Consider the following 22,964-nt stretch of genomic DNA (forward strand, 5'->3'; position numbering starts at 1 on the left):
CACACACATTTTCAGCAGCACTGACTAGCTCCATCTCTTTGAAGAGCATGTGTACACAGTGCCTGTGGCAGCTTCCTCAGGTACAGATCCTTGACCTCCTTTTTGAAATCAAGGTCTCAGTCTGCTTTTATAACACTTAAAGATTTAACTGTGCATTTACTATCCCGAAAAAAATAAACAGAGCCCAAAGAATTAAATCTCTAAGGCAGAAGGAGAAAAGAAGAAGACATAGGTGTTAATGCATATGTGGACAGATGCATACGCATGCATGCACACACTCATGAGCACGCATTCTCTAGTGGCAATTCTGAAAACACTAGAGTGAAGGGCTTCTAGTCTTTCTGAATCTGTAATTATACTCCAGTCTACTAAAAGAAGACACTCTCCTCCTTTCTTTTACAATAGCAAGTAAATGGGCTCTAAAAAATGACCTTGAAGCTGCATGACTCTTTTGATTTTTAGCCAAACAGGATATGTTCGAGCACTTTAAGAATCTTATTTTAAAAGAAAAGCTTGGACAACACTTAAAACACTTCTATACCACACAATCATGTCTTACAATGAGAAGGAGTTTTTTTCATTATTCTGTATGAGGGTTAATATTAATTATCTTCTAAAGCAAGTACTCAAGCTAAAATCTAAAGGATACTATGAATTTAATTCATTAAAAAATTAATTTAATCCAATTATCAATCATTTAACTTTCTCCTTAGTAGTTCAACATTTTTATTTCTATATAAAATATCTACTTAGCAAAAAATATTCTTTTGTAACTAGAAATGTGGAACCTATGCATATAAAACTGTTTCTCAAAAGGCATTTTTGTAAAAAAACTCCCAAATATTCAAGAACAACAAACTACATCAACACTGTCTCTCTAGGGAAAATCTATAGGTAGCAAAACAAATAAATGCATCCTTTTACTTACTCAATATCTATTGTCATATTTGGGACAATACACACTTAGCAATATTATGATACTTATAATAAAGTGTTAAAGATGCCACAATCATGTGAAATATGGAGGACCCCTAAACATCAACCTGCAATGCTATAAGAAATTTCTCTAATTCTCTCAAAAGTTGGTAGCATGTGAATTGAATATTATTTGAACTGGTATGATAATAGCACACTTTCTACAATATTAGCAAACTTGCAAAAACAAATGTCACTGATATATTTATATAAATAAATTCTCTAAGGAGTATGCCATTTATTATATTAGAAATGTATTTTGCCCTAATTTTCTTAGGGATAGATATAATTTCACATATATTATTGCTAGTACTATTATTGGACTGCAGTGATAGCACAGCAGGTAGGGTGTTTGCCTTGCACGTGGCTCACCCTGGTTCAATTCCTCTGTCCTCTCGGAGAGCCCGGCAAGCTACCCATGGTGTATTCGATATGCCAAAAATAGTAACAACAAGTCTCACAATGGAGACGTTACTGGTGCCCGCTCAAGCAAATTGATGAATAGCGGGATGACAGTGCTGTTATTAATTATGACAGGACTATTATTATTATTATTATTATTACTACTATTATTATTATGACAGGACTATTATTAATTATAGTATCAATAATAATACCACTATTATCTATCAAATGGGGATTTTTTGGCCAGTATTTATTTATTTAGTACTTATAGCTACCCAGTGATATAGAAACTTTTATTATTTCCACTATCTGATGAGGAGATTGAGTTTGGTAATATTAAACAATATATTCAGATTCATACAGCTAACAAATGGAAGATAAAGACTTGAATACAAGTCTGCCTGCCAATAAAGTACTTTTGCTTTATCCATCGCTCCAAAACTGTCTACAAATCAACACAAAATCATCACTCCATCTCTAACCAAAGATTTCCTGATACCACAATAATCATTTCAATTTGCTGACACTTAAAACAGAAGTGCTGATATAATACAGAAAAATTACTTTTAAGTTTGCGTACACATGGAAATGACTTATTGATTAAGTTTTTAAAACAGACACACCTATCTGAAATAAACTAATTTTGAAATACTTCTAAACGTCTGAGTCTTTCTCAGGTACTTTTTGTAAAGACTCTGTATCAATGTCATCCAATTGTTCATCAATTTACTCGAGCGGGTGCCCAGTAACGTCTCCATTCATCCCAGCCCTGAGATTTTAGCAGCCTCTCCTTACCCATCTTTCCCAATGATTGGAGGCTCTTTCAGGGTCTGGGCAAAGAGAACTGTTATTATTACTGGTTTTGCCCTATCGAATACACCACGGGGAGCTTGCTAGGCTTTGCCATGTATGAAAACTATAAATTTCAAAAATCATGCGAAGAATTTCACTTTTAGTTATAATATCATCTTAGATTAAGGAAGTTAATTTGGATCACTTTATGAAAATGTTTAAAACAATTACCTGTAAACAACTTGTATAAAAATTTTATTAAAATGTATACCTAAAATTAGCATAGAATTCATGAAGGTACTACGAAGGACTGGCAGGTATGTCTTGCAAGCTCAAAGCACAAGCTCAATAGCTGGCATTTCATGCTCTCGCCAGCTACCCCAGTACTACGGAGTGTGTCCTTGATAGCCCCTAGCAGTGCTGGGTTCCAGCTGTGTTTAACTGCCAGGCCCCAGCATTGGACTGTACAGCCCAATCAGCGGGGCCCCTGAACACTGGTTCACCACCCCCAAAATAAAGCATAAAAATTACTGTAATTTCATAAAACCAATGGTAAATTTACCTAAGAAAGCCAAAACAGGCCTTAACACAAAAGTCTGTTTACCTTTAATCTTCTTGTACTTCTTATACCATCTCCCGAACTCCTGGCACTTAGTTGCTGACACGTTGGCATAATATGTGCTATTTACAATGGATGAAATCATACTCTAAAAAGAAAAAAAGTAAAGTTACTTTGAGTAAATATGAATACTCCATTTTAGGAATTTAAAAAAGGGTACCATCCACAGCATTCTCCTTTGTCTTTTATATTTAAGGTAATATATCCTGCAGCAAATCAAACTATCATCAAAGACAGTAGCTTAATTTACTATCCCTTTAGCTTATGTTTTGAATTCAACAGTACTTTCTTCAAAACATCAAATCTCTGCAGTGGCAAAGAGTGTAGGGCCAGGACATACAGACTAAAGGGAAAATGGGGAAATAGGCATGATTTAAGAACCAGAGCAAAAGGTAACTTCAGATGCACCAGCATCCATAATCTAAATAATGCCTTTCAGATGTTTCTGTCCCTCTTCCAACAGCAACAAGCTTACACCGCCAAGAATCTGAGAACATCCGTGCTACACACTGCAGAACAACATTTAGGGAAATAAGTTAAATTAATATAATTTATAGGAACGTGTGATTAGCACTTGTGTGAAAATTCACCAAACGAAAAAATTAACAGTGCTATTTTGGAGCAGGGGAAACTAAACATAACACTCATGTGTTTCAACCAAAATTGATTTAAAACTAAAACTTTCTGAGTACTTAAATTCATGTTCCTTTTTACTCTTCATCATTCTCTCCCTCTTCACTTCAACCTCAGCTGATTTGTCTGTAATTGTGGTTAAAAGGCAAGAAGCACAAACTGACATACCACTAAAAAATTAAAAAAACTATAATTGTACACCTTGAATTAAATTGCCTACAGAGATATGTTTTCAGTCAAATGGGCATGTTAAACTCAAGATTTGTGCAGATGTTAACTTATACCTAAATTGACTATGATGTCAGTGTAGAAGTATAATATTTCATACATAGATTTTATTTTTTAAAATTTTGTCTGAAAACAAATAGATGCAAATAATTCAGAGAGATCCAAATGACCTATATAAGCTTTTATATTCTGTCTTACAATTTTATCATTCTTAAAAAAAATGTATAACAGATATGGAGAGGGTTAGCTAAAATCTTAGAGCCTCTAATGAATTTCTAGAAAGTAGTCCAGATCAAAGGATGACAATAATTCAAGTTTATTTACCAATTATCTATCAAGATATTCCCAAGTTATTTACAAGTCATTCACCAGAAGGTTCAAATACCAGCAGACAGGCCTACACTAACTCCCATTCAAAACATTTCCATCTGTGAGCCCATGTACCCCCATTCTTTTTCTATCACTATGCAGTACTAGTAGGGAAGAGGAATGTTCACAAAAACCTCTTTGGACCTTCCTCCATAGCAGATGACTATTCTCCCCCAGTTGCTGATCTCTGAATGACAATTCTGATCCCTAAGGGGAGACAGTAAGGATAACTCTTTTAATCTGAGGATATGAACACAGTGCTAGGAGCAAAGACCCAGGATCACCTGACTAACACAGAACTTTCAAAGCCTAATAGGTTGCCTTAGAGGATCAGTGGCATCCTAATCTTCCTGAGAGGGTGTTCTGGTTTTTATAATATTAACACAGTAAGAAAGTGCCTTGGTGGTCTGGGTTTGTTCCCTCCAGCAGATGAACTTTTCTCTCTCAGAACCTTAAGGACAATGAGCGTGTCTTTTCTTTTTTCCTTCTATCTCATGTCTAACATGGCTCTGGTGTGAAATAGCTGAGTCACTAAAATTTAACAGATGAAAAGGGACAGAGATGAAATTTTTTAAATGCCAAGCTGAAATGTCATAATAATGAACATTTTAACATGAAAGCAGCCTAATAATAGATACAGCAGTCACACTGGGTAAATGTCTTTGCCATCTCCATGTCGTTTGTAGAAAGTTATCCTCTGCAAAAACTTAGACTCTGCCTGCTCCATGGCAGGAGTCAGAGTTAACCTTCCATTGCAAAGTAATCTAGAAACAGATTCAAATTAAAAAACATCACAAAGACTGCCTAGAACCGTTTCTCAATCTTCCTTGTTCATAACCATTTCTCAATCCTCCCAATGGGGATAAGCATATCCCTGTCACTCTAGACAATCCACATTTCCCTCTCAAATTCATCCTTGCTCCTTGTTCATCTTCACTGCCACTGAACCAAGAAGGAAGGCCAATAAAGGTTAGAAGATAGCAAGAAAATGAGAGTATTTGGCTTTCAATAGGCTCCTCTTATAGTGAGGTTCAGCTGACCCATTTTAAAAGGTATTGACTACCTAGAGATTCAATAATTTATGTTGTCTTATGCAAATTATTATACATATTTTCTATCTCTACTGAATACATAACAAAAAATTGATAGATAGTATGCTATGACTAAACAAAGGAGCTCTGTAATAAGCAAGGATAATTTCTAAGATAATGAGAATCTTTGGTCACTAAAAGGTTACCAAGTTTTGTGGCACATTTTATTCTTATTAACTCCCTAAAGGTCTTTACAAGAGCTGAACTCAAAATACATTTGCTGATAAGAAATTTTATAATTCATCATTAGAGCACTTGTGATTAGCTTGTAATTAGCACTGGTAAGATTATTTATCAAATGAAAAAATTAATGGTGCTAAATTAAAAACAGAAGAAGTAAATCTTGGGATTGTTTCATTTTATTTTATTTTTATTTATTTTTGGTTGGGGGGGTTCACACTTTGCAGAGTTTCAGAGTTCACTCCTAGCTCTGAGCTCAAGGTTCACTCCTATGGGTGCTCAGGACCAATATGTAGAGGTAGAGACTCAACTAGGCTGGATTTGTGCAAAAGGCAAGGATTTTAACCTCTGTATTATCACCTTTTGGTGATATATTAGAAGGCCTTGTTATATCTTACTAGTCTAGTTTTAAACATGAGCATGCAACACTGAATCAGAGTATTATTTTCTCAATCACTAAACTGTTCCATACTCTGGCACACACTGTTGCACCATCTAAATGCTAGTAAAAATCTTTAATATCAAAATATAATTTATTATAAATAAAATTTAAAATGGTTAATAACACAAACATAGCAGATGCTGACTTTTGCCCTACATAGTCTAAGATTCTCCAGAGGTCTTGGGGTAAAAAGAATCCCAAATTCACTACATTTAATCCACTCTACAGTCACATCTTAAAAATATTTTAATGTACTGAAATCAGAATAAAACTTACAATCTTAAATGTATCTTACACCTAATGAGAAATAGCTATTGTGGAAAAAAGATGAGTGATGATTAAAACACCTCCCACTTACAGCTCTACCAAAAAAGATCCAATTACCAATTACTGCTTTTAGATATGCAGAGAACTTAACATTTCATATTGTTTTTACCCAATCATCCTTCAGCCTGAAGTTTTACTTTAAACAAGATCTCAGCCCTCTGCTTCAACTCAGGAGGCTACCAAGTCTAATATTCATTTTAATAAAAAAGCAAATACTGAGACAAATAATCTAAGAGAGACGTGCACTTTCATTTTTAACAATCTTACAAAAGAATGATCTCATACTGAGGACACAATTACGATAACTTTTCATTTACTAAACAGAATCCACTTTTCACCATGGTAGGCTGTGAAGAAGTGGGACCACTTACATATACCATGATCTACCATGGACAAAACCCCAACACCCTCAAACATTACATGAGCCATTATTGTAGACAAAATCTTTATGAAAACATTTTATATTAAAATAAACAGGAAGGTTTAAAATGTCTTCACAATTATGGAAACTTTTTGAAAATGTCAGACTTCTTTATAACTAATTATGAAATTTTAGATGAGAAAGAAAATCTGTTTCCTTGTTTGCAATTTTTCTGACACAGCTATTTATGTTTGAAAGTCATTTTATTTTACTTTATTTTATCTTTTTTTGGAGGGGAGTCATGCCTAGTGATACTTGCAGCTTGTCCCTGGCTCTGCGTTCACACCTGGCTGGGCTCACAGGACCATATGTAGTGTCAGGGATCAAACCTGGGCTGGCCATAAGCAAAGCAATCACCCTACCTTCTGTACTATCAAGTCCAGCCAGAAAGATTTCTTTTTTAAAAAAGAATAAGGTATTTGAATAATCAACATATATCATAGTTAATCATTCACAAGTACGAACTGATATGAATTTTCTTTAAGTCAAACAAGAGGATATTATGATAGGGTTTCTAAATTTTATTTTAGCTAAATGAATTGCATTACCACCTGTGAATATGTGTAATCCCATTTTCCAAATGTAGGACCCAGAACCCAGAATAAAAAAGCATCTTGCTCAGAGTCATATAGCAGTGGGAAGCACCATAAAGAGACACTATTAACACTATTAACTATTTCATGGTTCTCAGAAGAAGGAAGCCTAATTTAAGGAGAAGAAGGAAATATCCCTTAAACTAACACAAGCTCGGTAATTGCTATTATAGCAAATGCTTGATAAAATAAGAAACAAAGTTACAAAATTGTGACTCCATCTCCCTTATAAGAGTTAATTAAGGAGAAGCAATTAAAACTAGGAAACATAAAGACGATTTAAAAACAGGGAAAGCAAGACAATAAACACAGGGTGAGTGACTTGCATAGCATAGTTAGAAAACAACAAGAATCTGAGCACCTTGTCTTCTCCAAAAAGAAAAAATAATCAGATATCCTTCACTACAGTTTTCCTGTACAGTGAGCTGTTTCTTTGAACAGCAATGATATGCCATTAGGAGCTAAGTTTCAGATACAAAATATACTTGCTATTCTCAAAGAACACTTTTAAACCAAAGTGAGTAACTATACCTTCTGCTGGTAAGAACCTATTGACTGAGCAAGGACTGTTCAAGTGGAAGGTAAACATGAGATCTCACAGCTTTCCTTTCCAGGACCACGTGGGGAAGAGAGCAGGATACAGGCAACAAATAATATTGTATAAAGACATTCTCTGCTTGTTTTCAGCCTCTTTATTCCTGCCTTGCGATATGCTTCATCACACTAAACTTGAAATGATAATGATACTTCATTTAAGAAAAGGAAGGGCAAAAAAAAAGCTTATTTATATTAATTCCTTTGTCATTTCATGTCAGTTGGTGGCACATTCAACTATTCCTTTCTATGCCCATTGCTACACTACTGGAACTCAAAACTTTTGTCATTCCAATTGATAAAACTTTAAGGTCAGGGAGTAAAAAAAGACTACATTTGAGAGCTCCTTGCCCTGAGTTGCTGTATGGTTTGCTTATCTGATGGTGGCACCTTCATCTGTGAAATTTGAATGCAGACACCTGCCTCAGAGAGTGGTAAGGATTCAAAGAACGGTTTGTGTTGAAGTCCTAGCACACAATGCAGAGTCCGTGATGGTCTACTCTCACTGCTACAAGCAGTCTATTCAAATAGGCATCACAGACACCTAAGACAACACAAGAACATCCTTTAACATGAGTTCAGGAGACTGAGCTTGAACTCAATCTCATCTGAAAAATGACTAAATCAATCTTTGGCAACTGGTTAAGAGACATGGGTTACATCCCCACCACACGGTGAATTTAAGATAGAAATAAGTGAATACTTCAATATAACTTGGTTAAAACAATATAGTTCCACAATCATTTATATGCAATTATACTCTATATTTTCAATGACCCAATTAGCTGATTTGTTTCACACCTGATTGGGGAGGGGGAAATAATACACATATATGTGAGTGCTTTAATGATCCCAAAATGGCAAGGCTTGCTTGTAATAACAGAAATAATTACCTTATACTTTATTTATGGAAAAAATCTAAATTTTTAGATATTTTTGTCTTCTCCAAAAGAAAGAAAAATAATCAGATATCCTTCACCACAGTTTTCTTGCATAGTGAGCTGCTTCTATCACTAAAACTATCATCATTACGAATACTTCTCTTAACATTTGTGTCTCTTAATAACTTCATTTGTTTCTCAATGATATGGCTCTCAAATTTCACTAGGTGCATGGATAGAGTTACTTTTTAAAAATTACATGGGAGCCAAAGATCTAGTTCAGAGGTTGAAGCACTTGTCTTCCACTGGGCAATCCTGGTTCAATCTTTGACCATATGTACCCTAAGCGTAGCAGGGTACAGTCCTGAAGACCTCAAATTTCACTGAGTGTGGTCCAGGAGGTCCCTCATGCATTCTCAGGCACCTGCAAGCCTGGCTGAGCACTCTGAGTGCCCCCTCCCCCAATATGTAATCACATTTATTATTGATTAAATAAAACCACACCTAAATGTTAAGTGAAATAAGCAAGAAAAAAAAGAATAAAAAGTCCTTGGTTCTACTTTTATGAACTATCTAGTGCAAATTTATAGGGACATAAAATATAATAGAGGTTACCAGGAGCTGGAAAGAAGAACAGAATGAGAGAATACTTTTTCATAGCCACAGACTTTCTGCTGGGGTCCTGAAAAGTGACTATAGACAGGAATGCCATTTGCACCACATTACTGAATCACTGGGTTTTAAACTCAAACTGTTGGAATGATAAGTTTCATTTCATATGTTTTTGTTACCCATAGGCACAAAGATTTAAGAAAATATAATGTCACAGAGACTATATTAGGAAGCAGGGTGGGGGAAGGAATGGAAAGTGCATGCATTTATGAATTTTTTATTCTCTCTGGCTTTCAGTTTGAGGCCATAGCCAGCAGTACTCAAGGATTCTATACTCAAGGATCACTCTTAGTGGAGCTCAGGGGACCATATGTGGTACCAGGAATAGAACTGGACTGGCCACATGCAAGGCAACTGTCCTACCCAATATACTATTACTGCAGCCCAAATTTCTCATTTTCATAATACAATTTTCAGGTAACTAGACTGTCTCATTTTATCTAACGTTTACCTTAACTGATGAGCTCGATAAGGCAAGCATTATTTGCTCTTTCTATTAAGGGATCAAAACTCTAAACACCCCAAGCATTGTATTTCAACTCTTAAGAAAGATGACAAAGCCACAAGGAAAAAGATGTGACCTAGAGAAACCCACTTAACAAGAGAGATCTGTGCCTAAAATATGGTAAATCGAGATGCTCGGGACAACCAGTGTGGCTGAAGGAAGAGTCTGGAAGTGATGACTTAGAGGCATATCAGAGGATAATGAAAAGGCTGTCAGCAGCACCTAAACACATTTTGAAAGGTGAAATCAAAAATAAATACACAGACATACAAACATAACCTACACTTTCCAAGCATGTGGCCAGACAGAAAATAGCTATATCAGAACTTCTCACCCTTTAAATACATGCCTAGGACCACAATTATTGCCCTTTTCATGGACCTTTATATAGTTTGTTCTATCTTTCAGGCTGCTCTTTTGAACTGTAAGCCACTGAGATATTAAAAAATACATAAGGGAAGAACTACTCCTTTACGCAACTGCCAAACGTGAGTGAGGAAATAATCTAAGATGATGAGGCTTGAATAATAAGGAAGAATATTTTTTTCAAAACCAGCGCTTTTTAATCCAGATTCTGTCTATTTAAAAAAGCTTAACAACCTACATTTCTCTTTTAAATAATAATATTAGTCCTTTAAACTCTTTCTCCATGTGTCATAGCTGAGACTCTGTCGTTTTCACACTCCAAACCCAGCCCACAAAAATCTACTTGACCCTTCACTAAGTTGACAGTAATGCTGGTAGATTTGTGGTAAATATATTGCTATTGATTCTTCTTGCCCAAAACAAAACTGAATTATTTTTCATGTATGTAGGTTGAACTTCAAAAACTGTATGTACCTGTTCTATGAAACACCAATAAAATGTGTTGTCAAAATTCTCTATCCATACTGACATACAATTTGGTTTGGAATTTTAAGTGAATAATCTGGGAACATTTAAGGTTAATAGCTATAATTGCTGTGGCCCACCTGACATGTTTAGACTAACACAGTGAGATAGACCAGTCACATGATCTACCAGAGACCTAAATCAAATCTAGATAGGATCAAACCTCTTTTTAGCTGAAAATGTGCTGAGCATCAACCACCAAATTACTAATCACTGTTTCCAATTCAAAACAATTCATAGTTGCTAAGGACACTGTAAAAATAGTAAAACTTTATATTTTGCTGCAATTTATTAAGTTTCATAATTAATCTACTAAAAATATTTTTAGTGCAGTGGTTCTCAGCTAACAATGATTTTGCTCCCCACCAACCTTCACAAGTATATTTGGCTAGAGACATAACAGTTGTTCAAACTTTTTAAGGGGAGTAGAGAGCTGGTAGCATGCCACTGATATCTTGTGGGTAGAGGCCAAAGATACCAGTAGACACCCTACAACACAAAGGACAGCTCCCGGGACTAGAGTGCTTGCCTTGCACACAGTTGACCCAGGTTCAATTCATAGCATCCTATATGGTGCCCCAAGTCTGCCAGAAGTGATCCCTGAGTACAGAGCCAGAAGTACTGATGCCTGAGCATTGCTGGGTGTGGCCCACAAACAAAAAATAAATGAATAGACTTTAAAAAAAACAGCTCCCCTAACACAAAGAAGTATATAGTCCTCAGAGTTAATAGGGACAAGGCAAAAAACACATACATCAAAAATCAAGTTTATGGAAGACATATACTGCACAAAACGCTTAGAAGATAGTTACGAAGAGAAGCTTCTGCTACAGTGAGTGATACACTGAGTGGTGGGAACTGACCTCTAATACTGGCAACAGGCTGTGAGAACTGCTGGGGCGGGATATGCACCAAAGGCTATCAAGAGAACAAGCAGCAACTTCACCGAGAGGTTACCAACATTTCACCAGCAGAGGCTTTCCAGTGAAAATCTAAAAATGATCTCATCAAGTAGGCAGAACAGAACACACTCAGTAGGAGAAATCACATATACAAGAGCGAGTGTGGAACATGGACTCCAGGGTCCCTAGCACTGTGTGTCAAGGTCCCAAAGCCTGAGATTAACATCAGAAATTCCCAGGACAGAGGACAGGATGGGGGGGGAGAGGAGTCAATTTTGACAGGAAGAAGTTAATAATTTAATCGGCCAGGTACCATTTTTATGGAATATTTTTAAAATACCAAAATCACAGTATGTATAGACTCTGTATGTATATACATAACATGTATATACACAGTATGTATAAACTCTGAGTTTATACTCTGCCCTATTTTTTAAAATAATGCCAAATGTTGTGTTGCTAGACTTGCAAGGCAATGGGTACTACATAGGTTATTCCCACCCTCGGAAATATTGATGAAGTTTAAAGGATAGCAAATGTTTCAAAATAATTCCCACGTGTCTGAAGCACAGAATGGGTGGAAGTAGGGAGGAGAGTGGCTCAGGTGAGAAATCAGAAGGACAGGATCATTTTGATTTCCCTGGTGATGCTATACTTGGAGTAATGAACCTGTACTTTCTACAGGTGGTCAGGGGGAGTCACTGGGACCTACAAATGAGTAAATAAGTCTACATTCATATTGAAAAGGCAGGAGTAAAGGAAAAATTATAACATGGATGAACAAATATTTTAAATAAAAGATGATTAAAGTCGAAACAAAGCAATGGTGCAAAAGAGGAAGATTTTTATTTGTTTTTTGGTCATATCCAGCTGTGCTCAGGGCTTGCTCCTGGATCTGTGCTCAGATATCCTTCCTGATGGGATCCAGAATATTAAATGTGGTGTATCAGGACTAGAACCTGGGTCAGCTGTACGAAAGGCAAGTGCATTAGTGGCTGTGTTATCTCTCTGGCTACAGATTTTAGACACAGAACTCAAAGAAACAAGGTGAGAATGATCTTATTTAGGATCAGGCGACTAATTGGACAAATTATAAGAACAAGTAATGTGGAAAGAAACAGATACCTCACTACAGAAACAAAGATGATCTCACTGAAACCTCAATACAATCCCACAAATTATGTGAAACCAATAGATACAACTATGGTCAGTTTACAGGGGAGTTTAAGGAGGCTCTGAGAGCACAAAGTCACACACAGGGTCACACATCAAGTGAAAAAACTTGGAAGACACTGCAGGACTCTCAGCTCCAGGCTTGAGTTCTCATTCTTGCTGTCTCTGTGATCACCATTAAATACTACACATCAACATCACAATTAATTGGCTTGTATCAAGTGCCCATAAGCCTTAAAAGCACTGAATAAAATTCTGAATTAGCAATATTGAGTTAGGAGCTTATACACTTCTGTGTAAAGCTCAGTTTGACTTCCAAGGGACTGTCAGAAACATTATTGTCATTAGTTGTAAATCTCAGGACAAAATGATTGAAAGACTCTTCTGAAATTGTTTACCATGTCTCTGCTTCTTATCAGATAAATTGTTTAATAATCTTATAATTTCATATGCAGTCGCATTTGAGTAAATCAAATTTCTAGCAATATCGCATTGCCTGTAGTACACACCTGAAGGTCAGTACTGACACAGCTCTGTACACAAGAATAAGCACATGACTGATGGTCAAGAAATGCTACTGCCCCATTTTATCAAGTTACCTACTTCTCAGGTACATGTCTTTTAGGATTTTTAGAAAGCAAGAACATTAGCAGCAAGTTTTGTCTCAGACTATCTAAATGTCAATACATAGAAACATTTAGCATATGCCAACTACATCCTGTGTTAACAATAATAACCAACATAAATTATCATGTCATGAGAACCATCACATGCCAGTCATCAGACTGAGCATTTTATCTTACTGACAAGCTATTTGATAACTCTATCTATTACTACCCTAGTTTTACTTACAAAGAATCATGCTCATGAAAGTGTGGTCCAAAAGCCTAAGCATTGCCTTGCGGGTGTGAGGCCCTGAGTTCAATACTCAGCATGGCAAAACATAAAGTTTACAAGCCATGACATGCAGTCATATCTTTATTACTCCCAAAAACATGCTCTTAACCAGTTGTCCTGTTTCCCCCAAACATTTGACTTTCCTAGAGCAGAGCTCTCTGGGCATTACTGGCTTCTGTGGTTCTCCTCACTCACCTCCCCTTTAACCTGACCATCATTTAATTAACCCATTGTCTTATGTCAAATGTAGCAGCTCATACCAGCCACAGCTATAGATTCTTGAATTTCAACCCACAGACCAGGCACCAGTTCCAGGTATAAAGGTTGACAACCATTGCATTAAATAATGTCAACCTGAGAACAATCACAATAGCCCTAAGTCACTGCCCACCATCAACAAAATATTATGTCATCAAAACACAGTGCCTTCCTCTGCTGTTCCTACTTCGATTCTCTCAATATCTTATTTGTATGGGTTGTTTTAGCATAGAATAGGCTCACTAAAAATAAAACCTAAGTTATTCTCGTGATGTACTTTCACGTGGTGTATGCACTATAAAAATCTCTACAAATAACTATGACACAAAGATCTCTTTCCACTATGCAGGAAACAACTCAATAAGAAAATACAAATAAATATAGATTTCACAGGACTGACTCAGTCCACTAAATAAGTAAAATTGAGAACTGAACTTTGGCAAGAGAGATCTGGATTAGTATCTCAATTTTCAGAACCCAACCCAGAGACACCAACCTGGGAGAGAGGGCATTCTTTGGCTAATGTACTCTGATTCATCTCTTTGAGCAGTTCCTTTAAGGCATTTCGGACTGTGGCATGGTTCCACTGTTCCGCAGGCAAGTCTTCCAACTTCGAACAACTGGAAAACAGAGATTAAATGACATTATAAAGAGCCCAACAGACAGACAGACAGACACACACACACACACACACACACAAAAGTATGAGAACAATGGACTCTGCAGAATCCAGTTCCACCATCAAAATTCTGTCAAGGGACTCTAAATGCAAAAATAGGTTCTAGTGTGGAATCCTCAATAAGAAACAGAGAACAAAACTGCTTCTCCAGGATCCTTAAAGAACCCAATATGAGTAAATATAAATGTGTTAGACATGGAAAAATACTAATTTTACTTTTTAAAATTTATCTCTGCAACGCTGGGGCTCACCCCAGGCCTCACACATGTGAAGTATGTATTTTACCATTGAGCAATACCCCCGTCCAGAAATACTAATTTTAAATATACTATTTCCAATCTGATGATAGAAGTAACACACAGGATGATGATATACGACTACAACAAAAATTTAATTATTGGACACAATTTAATAGTGCTAAAGAAATATTCCATCATATTTGAAGTTTGAAGGGCCGGCCTTCAGCTTCATGAAACAATTCAAAGATGTTGTTTTCCAGCTCATCTTCCTCCGCAAAAATAATTGCTTCAAGAGAGGAAGTATAAAGCACTTTAGGATAAGTTTTAGAATGTTGGGTTCCTAGTAAAGTACTGATTTCTACTAAAGCAGCAAATTCAGAACTAGTGGACAACAGGGGAGCTGGGTGGGGGGAATTAAAGAAAACTCTCCAGAACATCTATAGACTGCCAAAAAGGGAAGGAGAAGATGGGCAGAGTCTTTGTTGTCATGGTCCTCCTGATACAGAGATTCAAAACTGGCCCCACTGCACAACCTGAGCCAGCAGACGTATTCTTCAGATACTATGCTAAGCGTTTAACCAGACGTAGAGGGCCCATTAAACTAGGAGCTGTGAAAAGTCTCCCTTTAAGGGCTGCTTATTTTTAATGATTTATCAAGCATCCCCTCAGTTGCCACTTCACTGCTTCTGAAAACAAAACATAAAACAGTTGGAATGTGGACTATAAAGATGCCTGGTGAAAGGCCCCCTCCTTCCATCCTCACCCTCCTTTTAATCTTTTCATTCAATATCCAGAAATTTCCTGACATAGGGCATGCCGATCTTGGCAGCAACTCTAGGATAGACACAGCAGCTCCCAGAATAAGGAAGGGCAGATGTTTAGAGACACCCACCTTTGTAATTGGATTTTCAATGTTACAACATGATAGACATCCTGCAGCATGTCGGCCACTGTTGCGTCGGGGGCATCTGTCACATAACTGAGGGGAAGAGGGTTCCACCTCCCCAGCTTGATTATTCCTGCACAGAGAAGAAAAACATAATAAACACATATCTGCTATTTATTAATCCTCTCTGCTGTTTGTTCAATGTTAAGAAGGTCATTCAATAGTCAACATTCAAGGCTCACTCAGAGCTAGTTTACAACCCGGTGCAATAACCTATTTCATTCTGGCTGACAATTGAATGAGTTAACTCTACAGGAAGATGAGAATGAAAGGATGAGGTTTAATCACGGACAATCAGTTCTTTTATGTTTTCCTGTTTCTTAAATTACTTAGAAAACCATATGGATACTTCCTTCCCCCAAAGTCTTGTTTCACATTCTAACTTAAGACTGATGCTAAATATACCGGACTGCTGATTTCATAGACAAAGAGAGAGAGAGAGAGAGAGAGAGAGAGAGAGAGAGAGAGAGAGAGAGAGAGAGAGAGAGAGAGAGAGAGAGAGAGAGAGCCTTAAGTAAATATAAGACTAGTTTTTGAATTGTACAAGAAAATTCCTGTGTGTGGGCTCAGGCTCAGCACACACACACAGTCACATCCTGCTTGTGGTGTGATCCCCAGTGCGAACAACATTTGGAGCTGATGAAGCAGTTTCAGTTCACTTCCATGTTCTCATTTTACCAGGCAGAGAGGTTGTTTGCCAATAGCACAATGATTGACTGCAGATCAGAAATTGCAGGCATGCCTTCAATCCTTCAATTGCACTCCTCCAACCCCTTGTTCTAATTCCTGGGCTCCTTTGAGAGTGACAATAGTCCCCTTTCCCTGTGAGCTTCCCCACTGCCTTGGATAAACACAAGTCACAATAAAGGGATACAAAAAATCAAGCTTGAACTGTGACTGGAGTAACTGAGGACTAACTGCGATAGGATGATTCATGGGCCTGCTGCAACAACATGTGGTGAGAAGGCCAACTTAAGTCCTAAGACAAACCATCTTATCTGGTGCACAAGGAACACAAAACATTGATGAAAGAAGATCAGCAGCAGCTCATTCCACAAACAATGCAGAGTAAGAAGAATTTTATCTGTAGGTTATGAAAAATCTAATATTCCCCAGGATGTCAGAAACAGTCACACACAAAATATTTTTTTAAAACGTGAGAGACGAGTACCTGAATTTTTATTTTACTTTTGATAATATAGGTAAGTCTATCTACACTGTTATTTAAAAATGTACATATGTTTTATCATCAAATAGAGAATGTCTGTATTCTCAAGTGAACTTTTAAAATGATGCCTTACAGCTATGGGGTGAAATTCCAATAATAGGAAATGAACTTTCTGGTCAGGGCACGTTCTGTCCAAGATGAAATAAACGAATGCGCAATGCTTGACATAATGCTTGAAAACAGGGAATAAACAGAACAAAAATATTAAAATGATGCACTGTTTCAGTATTAAGATTTAACAATCTGGTGCTGAATATGCTGCAGTATAAATAGTGCCTGGACTCAGATCCAATAAAGTAACACAGCTCTCATTCATAGTACCGTATGTCTCCAGTTCTGGCTCCTTAAGTCATATTCGACTTGCCAAGAAAAGCTGTTTTCTTGTGGGGATAATTTCCCTAACATTCTCTCTCATGACAATGAAAAGTGCACAGCACGCAGCATATAGCAGTCATGAAATGAACATCAGGGCCCACTGGACAGCCACCCACTGCAGGCTGGGTCCGCTTTCTTGTTTCCGTTGCTGCATCTGACATTTGAAAATACTAAAAGAGAACCATGTAACATGTCTAACATATTTCCGCTTTTCAAAAAAAAAATCACTCAAATTTTAAACTCCTTTCCAAAATTGTTATGGCAGCCCATAAATTGAGCACAAATTGATCACATTCTAAAGATATAGTATCTATTATTGGAGATGAAGTGAGGAAAAATGATGTCAGCAATCATGTACTATGATAGGCAGGTAGAAGATGATTTCGTAGGTCATTTATTTACTATAAATCTGAAGGGAAAATATAACAAAATAGAGAGATCAACTGGCTGAGCACAGGCTTTGCTTGTGAGAGGACCATGTTCGGTCCCCAGCACCCACAGCCCCTGAGCATTGCCAGAGTGACCTCCAAGCAAAGCTGAAAGCACACAGTCAGTTTTGTGCCACATGCCCTCCCCCCAATTTTTTTTTAATGTAAGAAAAAAATTCCCATAAAATTCAATGCTCCAATCTAAAGGAAAGCCATCTAGGCTGCTTTGTGCACCATTATTCATAATTTTTAAGGAGAGGCTACACCATGCATTCCTCAGGGGTCACCAGGGTTGCTCCCATAGTTGCTGGGCAGAAAACATATGATAGTGCTAGAGATCTAACTCAGAGCCTGGCACATGCTAGGCTTGCATGCTACTGCGTGAGCTCTCTCACTAGGTCCTCTGTTAATTCCATTTCTCCCCAGACAAATATACCACAATGCAATCAGATGTGCATATCTGTGAGGTTTCATTTATATGCAATACAGGAACTCTGGGGCTGGAGACAAAGTATAGTGGGTAGGGCATTTGCTTGCATGAACCCAACCCAGGTTCAAACTTTGGGACCCCATAAAACCGCAAACCTTCCCGGACTGATTCTGGAGCATAGATCCAGGAGTAACTACTGTTGGGTGTAAAAAAAGATTTTTTTAAGGTAATAGATGGACTCTTTTAAGGAGAGAAGTCAGGAAACAGCTACCTTGCAGGGCAGGACCAACTGACTGGAAGAAGAGATAAGAGGATTCTCTGGTTTGGCTTTTGTGAATAGAAAAATTATCAAAATTCATCTAAATTAATAACTAATATATATATATACATATACTGTATGCACATTGTATGACTATTTTTTCCCTAAGTGTTACTCCTGGCTCTGCACTCAGGACCATACAGGCTACTGGGGATCAAGTTCCAGTCAGCTGATTGCAAGGCAAGCACCCTACCTGCTGTACTATCTCTCCAACCCCTATACTTCAATTTTTTAAAAAAGGAAAAAGTGAAAGGATGTCACTAACGGAAATGATAGACAAATCACTTTTCTGGAAATAGCAATCTCTGTTTAAGTAAATTCTCTCCCCATCTTGATGAGCCGGAAGGAGACTTGTTTGGGCTGGAATTAGACACACACAGGTGTCTTCACAACTCTTAATACCTCCATAGAGAGCAGCTGCCATAGGTTGGTTTCTACATCCTGGAAAAGAGCCATTGATGCATGTGATTTTCAGGCAATGGGGAGTGGCATTTTCTTTTTCTATTTCACAAAATTGACTAACCTGCTGCAAGGCCCTAGAAGTCCTATCATGACCTCTGTTCAACTATCAGGTGCTGCAGATATAAGATATTCTAGAATGGCCATGTTGAGAAGCGTGTTCTCCAACAAGGCAAGGACATGAACACCTTTTTTAATAAGCATTTTCTCAAAACAAAAGCTCTGTTGAATATATCAACCCCCATACCTTGGAAATACATTCTTTAGATAAAACTCTGCCTCTCTACTAGAAAATAGACAAATACATTACTTGGGACTGTAACCAAGTGCTAACTGAGGAAATCTGACTGGAAAGGAATACACCATAGTGATCAAGAACTGTAGCACTGTAGCACTGTCGTCCCACTATTCAAGGATTTGCTTGAGCAGGCACCAGTAATGTCTCCATTGTGAGACTTGTTACTGTTTTTGGCAAATCAAATATGCCACGAGGAGCTTGCCAGGCTCTGTCGTGCGGGCAAAATATTCTCGGTAGCTTGCCGGGCTCTCTGAGAGGGACAGAGGAATCAAACCTGGGTCGGCTGCATGCAAGCAAATGCCCTACCCACTGTGCTATGGCTCCAGTGACCAAGAACACAGCTTAGAAGTCAAATTACCTCTGTTCATAGACTGGCTTGTCTACCTAATAAATATGCAACCTCACTGGTACTTAATTTCTCTATAGCTCAATCATCTTATCTGCAAAATGGAACAATAAAATCACTAAGACTCAAAGAAACATGGTGCAAATTAAATATAAAATCCTTAGTATAAACCTTGGATATAATTAATCTCAATTATGTTTAGTCATTAGACATTTTAATGCTTATTAAAAGAAGATACAAATTGATTTACTTTTTAAAATATTGACACATGACTGGAGAGAGAGTATAGCAGGTAAGGTACTTGCTTTGCACACAGACAACATGGGTTTAATCCCTAGCATCACATAGAGCCCGAGTACTACCAGGAGTGATCCCTGACCACTAAGAGAGAAGTAATCTTTTAACACAGCTGGGTATGGCCTCAAAAACATACTTGTGTGTACATATGTGTGTATGTACATATGTTTGTATACATATATAGACTAAAGCACCTTTTTTATGGCGTCAGGGATTAAACTCAGGGCTTTACAACTGCATGGCCAGCATTCTACCACTGAGCTATATCCCCCATCCCTGACTCAATGACTTTTTTAACTTTTAATGTTTATTTTGGTCCTGTGTCTGAAAAAGGCCCTCATTCTAAGTCACTAAGAAAGACTGTACATCAATTATATGCCATCTTCTATGCTCACCTCCCTCTGCCCACCTAATTCATTTCTTCTATTCTTACTGCTCAACCTCCTCTTCTACCTGTAATTAAGTCCAGATCTCCCTACTTTAACACATTGATGCCAGTGCTACACTTTGTGTTAATTAAGCCACTTACAAGTGTGAGCCACAGTAGAATGCATTGACATCAACATGCTAAAACCAATGAGCCAAGGTCTGGAGAAGACAGTACAGTAGTCAGGGCTCTTGTCTTCCACATGGTAGACCAAGGTTTGATCCCTGACACCGTATATGGTCTCCAGGGAATTTCAAGAAATTACCCTTGAGCACAGAGCCAGTAGTAAGATCTTAGCATTGCTGAGTGCACACACACAAGCACACACACACACACACACACACACATACACACACACACAAAAAATATTTAAGTAGTGAAATTCCCCTCAGTCTAATTTTTTTGCCCCTTGAAATACACTACAAATACAGATTCTATTTTTCCATCAGACCATTACCCCTAGATAACACTTTTCAAGTTTTTCACAAAGAAATGGAGGTTCAGAAGGTCTAGGTCACCTTGAATAATAGAAACAGCAGTAACAACCTAGGTCTCTTTAAATACATTTTATTTCTACTAAGGTTATCCTGAAACTCACTCTATCCTCAGAAGGATAAAACCTTTGCTTTAAGTTTTGGACGTCTGGGAATGTATGACTCAGTAGCATACTCTGAGGGTCAGGATTGGGAGTAAAAAGTCAGTCCCTTCTGTTTATCAGTTATGATATCTTGAAGAAGTTGCAGTATTTCTCTAAGCCCCAATATTCATTCTACGTAAAACAGTTATAATGAGAATTCTAGCTTCCAGGACTGCCGTAAGGCTTTAAATGAGAATATAAATGAAGCACTGGAAGCAAAAAATACAAAAAGTCAGGGAGATAAGTAAAAGGGCTAGAGTGCATGTTTTGTATGCAGGTGGCCCAGATCTGATCTCTGGCACCAAATGGTTTCCTGAGCACTGTAAGGAATACTCCCCAAGCACAGGACTGGGAGTAGCTGCAATGAATATGTTATCTCTTGGATACACTCCAGTCCTATAAGCAAGGTCCCTAGCACCAGATCCCTGAACTTCTTAAGCATAGACATAACATCACAGCAATGATTTACAAAGCTTACTCTATACTAGAAAGGAGATGAATTAAAAGAGGAAACATTCTGAGAGGGGGAGGGGAAAGGTGTTGAAATAATCCAGGTAGGTGTATCTAATGACAACCATAACAATGCCTCTTTAGAGTGTAAGGAAAGATATAGCCTCCTCCCCACTGCTACAGTACAGTACGAAAAAGAGAAAGAATGCACTTTATGTTCACTGGGGATAATATCTGACTTACAGGGCCAGAAAAATTAAAACAAAAACAACATATCATAGGGCAGAGAGATGGTTTAACAGGTTGAAGGCCTACTCTATATGTGAGTAACATGGATTAGATCTCTAACACTATGTGCTTCTCTGAGCACGGTCAAGAGAGATCCCATGAAAAGAAGTAACACCCAAATACCATAAGGTAGGATCCATCCCATACTGCCTCCTTGCACCAAACCAGCATGACTATAAGAATATAGTCAGTATCTACAATATTCACAGTATGGAGTAGTGTAATAAACTACAGCCAGGGGGCGACCAGGGGAGAGCCCCAGTGGCTCTCCCTGTGGGCCACCCCAGGGTTCAAGGGAAACAGTCCCCGGCCGCTAGCTCAGCCGGAGCAGCCCAGGACATCGGGCAGACAGAGGAAGAAAATGAGGGCCAAGCTGGTTGATAGATCAGTTCATTTATTTCATTCTCTCTCTCTGCTTCTCTCCTGGCTCTGGATTTCTCTCTGGATCTCGCCCCCCAACCCACTCTTCCAGCCTAGTTAAATCCCCCCAGCATGAGGGGGTTGGGGCTTACACATAGGTGTGGTCACCATCAATAGGGGTAAAGTTCTTTCCCTCAGGGGATGCTGCTTCTAGGACAGATTCTCCTTCAGCAGGACCATCCACCCAAGGGCAGAGTCCCATGAGTGTGTTTCTCCTCTCCTCGTCCAGCAAACATATAAGCATACATAATATTAATCATTTTGTATGGACACAATAAGAAATGCATTAAGCTTATAGAATTGTTCTCCTGGGGCCATCTCGATCTCAGACTACAGTGCTCAGGCCAGACTAGTCTTTCCTATCCCTAGCAGGGTCCTAGTTTCATTGTTACTTTTGGATCATGACAGCATTTGTCCATGATCAAGCTCTTAACTTATAGTTAAGAATTAGGCACTTTGGCCAGGCTCATCCTGATGCCAGGGTAGCACATAACTCACTGCTTGCCCTGGATCCATCCCGTCCCTCGTTGGGACTCGGCTTTTAGGGTGCTAGGAACTGAGGGTAACTGAGGCTTAAGTGGAGAAAGCAGATGCCTGGGAATGAATTATATTCTAAACCAATTAAATCCCAAGTTACAAAAGAATAATGTTGTCTTCTTGTGTCTATACAAAAGGGAAATTGGTTTAAAGTAAACTATTCAAAAGACACAAAGAGAGGAGAAAGGCAATATTATAATATAAGTTCAGTGTCCTAGAAAGGTCTGACCTTACAAATTAACAGAGTCAGATTAGGTGAAAAAACTGATTAACTGGGGAAGAGAGCATAGAGAAGTAGTTACAGATAAAGAAA

At 37.9% G+C, this 22,964-nt stretch overlaps 1 protein-coding gene across 2 annotated transcripts in view; it reads right to left on the bottom strand.

The window, feature by feature from the left end:
- Window positions 1-22,964, bottom strand: part of SATB2 (SATB homeobox 2) — a 206,940-nt gene that overhangs the window by 101,116 nt on the left and 82,860 nt on the right. For both annotated transcript variants that reach the window (XM_055123353.1, XM_004601255.2), the window contains 3 exons: window positions 15,659-15,785; window positions 14,345-14,468; window positions 2,777-2,879 (listed from right to left, as the gene is read on the bottom strand). In XM_055123353.1, the coding sequence (XP_054979328.1) occupies window positions 2,777-2,879; window positions 14,345-14,468; window positions 15,659-15,785 (354 nt within the window). The remainder of the gene's footprint in view (window positions 1-2,776; window positions 2,880-14,344; window positions 14,469-15,658; window positions 15,786-22,964) is intronic.

This window comes from Sorex araneus, chromosome X, assembly GCF_027595985.1.
Source record: "Sorex araneus isolate mSorAra2 chromosome X, mSorAra2.pri, whole genome shotgun sequence".
Classification (NCBI taxonomy): Eukaryota; Metazoa; Chordata; class Mammalia; order Eulipotyphla; family Soricidae; genus Sorex; species Sorex araneus.